Here is an 8,799-nt window from a genome sequence, read left to right as displayed (position 1 = left end):
TCTACAACGTTTTTTTAATTCCTGTGTGCAAATGGTGATTTGTACAGCTAAAAGGCGAGGAAAAAAAAAAAAATATATATATATATATATATATAAACGCGTTTGTAAGGCGCGACAGTCTCATGTAGACGCGTGCCCATTGGCAATTTCAGCTTTTTTTTTTTTTTTTTTTTTTTTTCCTCCCATTTTGGTCATACGTTTTGCAAAATTTACAACATGCGTACATCGTTAAAAAAAAGAACGCAAAGAAACCAAGCCACATTAAATAGGCTTTAAACATATGTGCATGAAATACTCTTACGGCCAATTCACATCTTTACACATCTCGCGCAGTCAACCTTCTACAAATGCAAGCCTAAACGATGTATGTTAAAAATTTGGGTTTATCTACCCACTGGCGTAGCTTTCTTTAAATTCGCTTGTCCAAGCAAAGGCACGCATTAAGCTTTCTTTGTGACAAAACTTTTGCTCTTAAATAGGTGCTTGCAAAATGAAAGAAGTCTTATCCTTAAAATGACGCCCCCCCCCTCCTATTTTACCTTTTGTCCCCCATTAGGATGGTAATTAGGAACAACGTTACCATAACGTTTTATCTGCATAAAGGAACCACCACGCTGCCTGCACCAATACACGAGTGTCAAGTACTGCGTGGTCGTACATGTTGCATCATTACAGGGCAAAAATCTCGCAACTGATGATACGCATGCTAAATTGCGTAGCTTCCAGCAGGAGCATGAGTCACATGGCACCAGAATGATCCGGCACATTTAGCATACCTCCTTGCCTCCTGTTATTTCTACATCAACCACACGTAATGTATTCAAACGCGTGGCTAGCTATACATATAATGACTGAAATTACACGGCTACATTTTGCACCTGCACAACTTGCCAAGTACACTTTTTTTCTTATACATAATTTTTTCAATTGAATTATGAAGTTAAAAGTATAAAAGAGTTACATAACGTAGAAAAAGGGATGGTTTATGCATTAAAAAAAGGTGTACACACTATACATATGTGGGCCATTATATATATATGTGCACACATAAAAACACATGCATATGTACATGCATACACATAATTATATATATGTACATCACAGAAAAATGGAATGCTCTACTTGCAGTTGTACTCATAAAGGGACTAATGAATCGATCATTTCTTGTACGCTCTAGACTTTCTTCTTCCTCGTGCCTTTTCAAATTTTCTTCCCTTGGAACGGACGTATGGTCTGGCCTTCGATTTGGGTCTACCTGGGGCTTTACCGAAATGTTTCTCAGCCGTTCGGGCCTTGGTGGGACCTCTTAAAAGTATACATTTCTGTCCCGTGGGGTATTTCAAAGCTAGCTGATCAAAGGTTAGGCATTCTCCTCCAGCATCCAAAATTCGTTTTCTAGCCGTTTCGGTAAACCTCAGAGCGCAAACTTTTAACTTTTTGCAATCATATAGCCTCTTATCATCTGAACGGGGAGAAATGAAAAAAAAAAAAAAAGGGGGCATTAATTTGGGGAAGAACATAAATGTGGTATATGGCACAAGCACGCGTGGGTTACATAAAGTGTACACAAAAACGACTCCCAAATGAAGGCTCATCCGGAGGTGAACACACAAAGGGAGAAAACAACATGCACACTGTTCTTTGCTTGCCAAAATTAATTTATGCATCACGAACAAATGCAACAACGAGCAAAGCTCAAAACGGTTTAATTGAACTTCCACAAAGGAATGGTCAGAACGTTCTACCATCTCCATTAATTACGTCAGAAGACCGTCGTGATTCGTAGAAACTTATTCATCATGTATATTCAATCGCGCACAAGTGCGTACGTGTGTGGATAAAGCATGTACATACATGTATACGATGTGATGAAGCATTTACGTTATATAATTGCACACACCCACTTTTGGCTCTGCAAAAGAGAGCAAATTCTGGCTTACCCGTTACTGATCCAACGACGACTGCTATGTTGTCCTGGTAGTTGGCCATGTGGCGATGCAACTTGGAGAGCGACAAGGGAGGCCTGAAGCGCTTTGGCATAATAAGTCTTTTGGCAATTATTTTGTTAAAATTGGCGTTCGTTCTTCTGGCAAGAAAACGGTATAGCTTCACAAGCAGCCTCAGGTACGGGTTTTTTGACACCAAATTCTTCCTTCCATGTTTTTTTATCCTACCAACATTTTTAAGTGCGATACCCTGCGGGGGGGGGGAACAAACAGGGCGAGATAACATGGATTGAGGTTGGAAGACATACACGTTGGGGGTACCACCGTGCTATCATTTATATGTACAAATTGTATATAGGCGCACGGCGTTGGTGTTTAAAAACAAGAAATCGGTCGATGTGGATGTAAACAACTGGGCAGTCCATTTGGGATTTCCCGAGTGGTACATGCACGACGACATATATGCTTCCACGCGAAGGTGTTTGGCTCCACGTGGGGCACCTCCAACAACGCAGAACTCACGCGTGACAAATATTTTACTCATACAACAAAATGTATTCACATCACATATGCAGAAGTTGGGGGCACGGTGAAATTTACTTACCATATTGTCAAGTCAGTTAAAGAAAAATAAAATACGTATAAATGAGATAACCCTAGGGGTTTGGGCGGGGGACTCTAATGTTCCTCGGAAAAGAAAACTTCCTTGCGCGCAGCTTTAAGATATAAAATCACAGCGCAACAGATTATACGCAATGTTTAAAAAACATGAAATGGGATGTAAAAGAAAAAAGAAAAGAAGTTACGAATTGAGAGGGTATCCTCTTATAAATAAAAAAGCGCGAAGGGTCATGTAAACTCCAGTGTGATGTAAAAGTACAAAAAATGAAATGTTTTTTTTTCTTATTCGCAAAAAAATATTTGCTAAATTGTTCTCCAGGAGTTTATTTCAATTTTTTAAACATGGAGTAAAAAAAAGATGTAACAATGCGTTCACGTATCTCTTCACATCACATGGCTCTTTTTCTATATGCATATATATTTTTTTAAATGCGAAAAGGGTTATTTCGCACGTATAAAACAAAGTGTTATTCTCACGCATAAAGCGGTATTCGCTACGGTTTTACATGCCTTCCCTCCCCTGAGTTTATGGGTACATGTTCTGGTACATTTTTATAAGAATAAAAAAAAAGCTCATGACGCATAAACGGGATAAATAAAATTTACATATGGCAACATTATTATATATAGTGTAGCTAGATTATGCATCATGTTCCATTTTGGGTGCCTTCAGTTGTGCTTGCTGTCGTGTCATTAATGTTTTATATTTGGAAAAATCCGCAACTCTGCAAACTCTCCGCCGGCTATATAACGCCGAGTGATATATGGTACATATACATATACGCAATGGATAAAGAAAGAAGTACAATTATGCGTGTTAGCTGGTGCTGCGCCTTATGGGGGGCACGGACGCGAAGAGACGCTATTCGCGGGGCGAGGGTGTTTAACGTGCACGGGGAAATGATGACCCCTTTGCAAATATGACTGTCGGTTCTTGCAGGAACAAAAAAAAACGTGGGTATGCCCCGACACTCGCTGCTACGTACGTGTTTTCCCCATGTGTAGTGGCACGAAGGGTAGAATACTCTCAAGTCGGCTTTCCTTCCCCGCGTCGATTTTTTGGCCTACATTTTGCAAAAATGGGGATTTAAAACCCATAAGCCCTTAAGTGAATTATATTATATAACGCGCAAGTGCATAAGTGCATCCCACTCATTGTTCGTCCTTCACATCGTGCATTTCTCCTTTGCGCGGGATTTATATGTACGGCACAATTTACCACAGTTTACTTTTTGTTGCTCAATGCGACAGGTCGCCTTTTATGAGCACGAAGAACAGTATGCGGTTTTATTTACCCTCCGCTCTTGCCAACAGATGAATCGCGACTTGCTCGTTCTTCACGGCAAACATAAATTCGCCCAAAAATAGCAAGCGTTGAATCGACGAAGAAATAATTTTTTCTTTTTTCTTTTCTTTTTTTTTTTTTTTGCAAAAGGAACAGCTGATCTGCGAGAGGCTGGAGGAAATTATATACAAAAAATAACAAATGCACAAATTCCTAGCATCGTTTAATTTTCCCCCCCGTTGGCATAGGAATATAAACATACACGTAAGTTTTAAAAATAATTCTCTTTTTTTTTTTTTCCACTGATATGACTTGATAAAAAAATATACAAACGCGCGTAACATATTAATCTTTTTGTGATAATAGCTCGTGCGTGCTTGCATGTGAAAGGAACTCTGCTGAGCAACAGCGAGCATATTTACAAAGGCGATTACAGAAGGATTAACAAAAAAAAAAAATATAACACTTGCATATTTGCTATTCGTCCCCTTCAGCAGTCAGTACAGAGGAGTACCCATCCCGACAAGGCCACATCAACAGCCGACTTTCAGAGTTGAACAAACGATCGTCCGACTTCGTCACGCCCACGCTACGTTACGTTACGTGCCGTTTTTTATTTTTTATTTTTTTAAAGCAAATTAATTGTTGTCAAAATGGTTAAGGTCGCAGATAATTCCTTGAAAACAAATGTAAGCCTAGTGAGAGAGAGAGAGAGAGAGAGAGAGAGAGAGAGTGCGTGGGGGGGGACAAGGGTTTTCTTCACCCTTTGATGTTCCCCAGCAGAAGAGGATACAAAACTGAGTTCATATTATATGCGTTTGTGTGGGTTATAATGTAGGGGACATACTTCCCTCCCCGACCCTGTGCCCTAGTCCACATAATGTAAAGTATATTTCCTTGTTCTTCCCTGTTGCTGTGTACATAATTTGGTGGCATACTGCGTGGGAAGGGTAAAACACACAATGCGCGTGTACCCTTTACCGCTATACATAAATGATTTTCAATATAACCTCCCTTTTTTCATCTTGCCCGTCTTGTTCTCAGATCCACCAGTACCACATCGTTGGCAGAGCCATCCCAACCGAAAAAGATAAGAATCCTAATGTGTACCGAATGTGCATTTTTGCCAAGAACGACACAAATGCTAAATCGCGATTTTGGTACTTTATGAAAAAAATAAACAAACTGAAAAAGTCCAATGGAGAATTACTAGCATGTGAGTTAATAAGAGAAAGGTTTCCTCTTCGCGTAAAGAACTACGGAGTGTTACTACGTTACGATAGCCGAACGGGTACTCATAATATGTACAAAGAGTTCAGGGACACCACCAAGGAAGGAGCCATTTCACAACTGTACTCTGAAATGGCAGGAAGGCATAGAGCCAGAGCATCCTCCATCAGCGTCATCAGGATATCAGAGATAAGTCCAAAGTTGGTGCGAAGGCCACATATTAAACAGCTGCTTAAAAAGAGACTACGATTCCCTGCTCTGCATTTGCCCACCTTGAAGAAGGAATACAGAAGGAAATACGCAGCTAAGAGGCCTTCCACATACAGAATGTAAGGACGAGGAACACATGGGTTAGGGGAAAAAATATACTCCCCACCCCGTCCTCCCGTTGTACTTTTTATGGACAAGCCTGCCAATTGTATTGCCAAACCGGAGCATTTATATATCGAACAAATGGAACATGTACAATGGAGACAAGAACAACAGGAAAGACATATGCCGTGTGTCAATGCTAGGGAAAAGTTTGTTTTATGCCTTTTTTTTTTTTTTTTTCTGCAAACTTGTGTATTATATGTATATTATTTTTATATGTGTTCCCTTCATTTTTTTTTTTTTTTTATTTTCACATAAAATTAAACCGAAGAAGAATATTAACTATTGAGAAGCTTTTTTAAAAAAAAAAAAAAATTCTCCTGTACACAGTTGCCGTACCTGCACGCGGCAGAAATGGGAAAGGTGTTATCATCCGTCCATTTCGTAGGAGTTACGAACGTGTATAAATTTGAAAGTTAACACACTTGTATACTTGTCACGTGCGGCGTAATTTAATTTCCCCCCATTTTGTTGCGCAAAAGGAATAGTGTGTAGTAGTTCCTCTTTGACGTTAATACATCGGACGGGGGGAAGCAAAAACTGACAGGAAAGAAATGGCCCTTCTGTGGTAAGGAGGATCTACTTGGTAAAAATATAACCACCGTATGCACAAATGCAACACTACAAAGGGTAAATAAAAAAAAAAAAAAAAACGAGCATGGTATAGCAAAATTTAAACGTTACCAAAAATGCCTTTCTTTTACTTCATAACCTTTTCGTAAGGAAGAAAAATGTGTTGAACATTTGGAAGAATATATTCCTAAGCTGGCCTCCCCTTTAATTATTATATGCGTACATAGATATAGTCGTTCGTTGTGTATATTCCTGTATAAGGTTTTTTTTCTTTTTTTTTTTTCCTCACCTGTTGCTGAATATTGTCCCGACGCTTATTCCAATTTTGTTCATTTTGTACGCATTGGGAGGGAATTTTTCAAATAAGCTGCTAATAAGAAGGGAAGTCACGTTTTTTTTGCATTTTTTTTTTTTTTTCCCCTACGGAGTGCACTTGGACGGGGTTGATTATCTGCCCACATGCACTTCTTTTTTTTTTGGGCAACCAAAATGCGTTTTTTTTAGCATATGCGTACATTCCCAGTTGCATTATAGTACTGGCTCTCTTCGGAGATGCCGTTTGTTAAAATTGGAACGATACAGAGAAGATTAGCATGGCCCCTGCGCAAGGATGACACATGACGTTCGAGAAGGAATGTAATTTTTTTTGTTTTTTTTTCGCAAGTTATTAGCCCCAAGGGGTTGTTAAATGAAAAGTCGTACTTTGAATATATACATATGTGTATCAGCAGTAATTTGCTGTTTTCCCAAATTGGCACATTTTTTTTTTTTTTTTTGTTTTTCCAATCTCCTTTTGGATAGACGACACGACATTGTAATTCCCGTTCGGGAAAGCAAAAATGGGGAAATTTTATCATTCCTCCCCCCTGCGTTTTGCTAACACCAAGACGAGTAATCTACTTCATATGGGTATATAACTGTGTGCCCCCCTCCCAAAGGCAAAAATAATCACGTACACTGCAAAGGGGACAAATGAAGAAGAAATGGAAGGTGGACCTTCTTTTTCTCTTCCTCCCATGCACACCACACAAGACAACCTTCTTTTTTATGTAGTCACCACGGAGGTAAACAAAAATCAGGAGGTGAACTACTGGGTTCCATTGCTTAGCACAGCGCTGTGTTCTCTAAAAAGCTCATCCTATGCTGCTCTTTAGTTAAATTTATCCATTGCGCTCATCTAAGAAGCTAAACGAAGTGCTTTCCAACGTCCATGTGTGCTTTTCTAATTGGGGATTCTAACACCTGGTATAAAGGGGGCGATAGCAAAAGTGCCTATTTAACGCAAAAATAATTTTATTCCCACTTGGAATTTATTTTAAATTCGCATTAGCCATTGTACTTGTACGTTAAAACGAGCATAAAAATAAGAAAAAAAACAAAATTATTCAAATTTAGCCTAAAACATTTAATTATATTTTTTTTTGACATATTTAAAAAATTTTTTCATTTTTTTTTTTTATACTCTTTTTTGTGAGTACCCCCGGCGGGATTCGAACCCGCAACCTTTGGATTAGAAGTCCAACGCGCTATCCAATTGCGCCACGAAGGCTTCAAATTAGAATGCGTTTTTCATTAATATATTCCTTACGCACGCATATTTTTTGCAGGCCCTCCTTAATTTTTAACGCTTATAATTGAAACCCTACGCGTGCATGTGCTTCCTTTTCGCAGATTTTACCTACCTACACGCAACCCAATTTAACTCAAAATGATTCACGAATGGCTATATATATAAAACCCACGTGAGGTCCCAAATGATATTTCATTTTATCCTACTTTGTGTTATTTTTATTTATTTTTTAATTTATTCATTGCGAACAATTTTATTTTGCTAATTTGTGAAGTGACACAAATGTTTTGAAAAGGCAACTCTAGAAAATGCGCCAGATCCCGTGTTGTGCTTCTCTTGGTGGGGATGACAAACAAGAATGACCTTGTCGGAAACACGAAAATGTGAAGCCAACCGGTTGGGGCGTCTTCTCTGAGTGGATTGTTCATTAAGTCGTGTAAATAAAAAACGCGCCATTATGGGCAAAGACGTGCCCTCCGCGTAGAACATTGTGCAGGGCCCCAATTGGCGGGTCATACCCAAATGGCAAGTTTCACATTTTTCGAGGGTTCATGTTTTCTTTTTTCCTTCGTGTCTGCCTGCGCATGCCTATTTTCGCTTCCCCAGTGGAGTGTGTCATCGGAGGCAACATACGGGAGCAACATGACGCAGTTGCGAATTTTGCACTGACCACGTCGCATTGGAGGTTACTCCTTGCTCTGCAATTTCCTTCCCGTCGAAATTGCTTACGAAAAAGGTGAAAAGGTAAAAATGGGCACCTCAGTAAAATAATTGACCCTCCATTTAACGCTAGCGCAAATGTATCATTGCAAGGGAATGTTTTATGGACACTGTTTTGGGAATGAGCACATTTTAGTTAGGCTCTTCTCTTTCACATAAGCCATGACTCTTTCCCCTCCAACACAGCACTGTGTTCGCTACATTATCAGATTGGAGGTAGCGGGTTAGTAAAAAGGGAACTGAGTTTCCGCGTACGGGAGACCCGCAACGGTAATATGAGCACTAAGTACAAGCATTCGTAACTGGCACGAATGGGTGTAACTTGTAGGTGTGTACCTATACATACTCCAACTATTTGTTTGTATGTTACATATGCTGTTGTCCCCCATGGACACACTTTCGCAGTTTACGTCTTTACATAGCTAGCTAGCTATTTTTACTGTTATGTAAAAAAAAAAAAAAAAAAAAAAAAAAAAAGGGAA

General features: G+C 39.3%; 2 protein-coding genes and 1 non-coding gene across 3 annotated transcripts; 1 reads left to right on the top strand and 2 right to left on the bottom strand.

Annotated features, from left to right (window-relative positions):
- Positions 1–1,157: 1,157 nt before the first annotated feature.
- AK88_03506 (uncharacterized protein) lies at positions 1,158–2,553 on the bottom strand (the record flags this gene model as incomplete). The annotated part of the gene is made up of 3 exons (XM_012481119.1): positions 1,158–1,462; positions 1,941–2,196; positions 2,509–2,553. The coding sequence occupies 3 exons, from the start codon at positions 2,551–2,553 to the stop codon at positions 1,158–1,160; spliced, it is 606 nt and encodes a 201-aa protein (XP_012336542.1).
- A 1,952-nt stretch (positions 2,554–4,505) lies between these two features.
- AK88_03505 (uncharacterized protein) lies at positions 4,506–5,415 on the top strand (the record flags this gene model as incomplete). The annotated part of the gene is made up of 2 exons (XM_012481118.1): positions 4,506–4,541; positions 4,897–5,415. The coding sequence occupies 2 exons, from the start codon at positions 4,506–4,508 to the stop codon at positions 5,413–5,415; spliced, it is 555 nt and encodes a 184-aa protein (XP_012336541.1).
- A 2,087-nt stretch (positions 5,416–7,502) lies between these two features.
- On the bottom strand, positions 7,503–7,576 carry AK88_03504. Its single transcript has one exon. It is a non-coding gene; the product is annotated as a tRNA-Arg (tRNA).
- Between the last annotated feature and the right edge of the window lie 1,223 nt (positions 7,577–8,799).

This window comes from Plasmodium fragile (genome assembly GCF_000956335.1).
Source record: "Plasmodium fragile strain nilgiri unplaced genomic scaffold supercont1.40, whole genome shotgun sequence".
Classification (NCBI taxonomy): Eukaryota; Apicomplexa; class Aconoidasida; order Haemosporida; family Plasmodiidae; genus Plasmodium; species Plasmodium fragile.
Note: the sequence above shows the minus strand (reverse complement) of the source record. Positions and strands in the feature narration are given on the sequence as shown.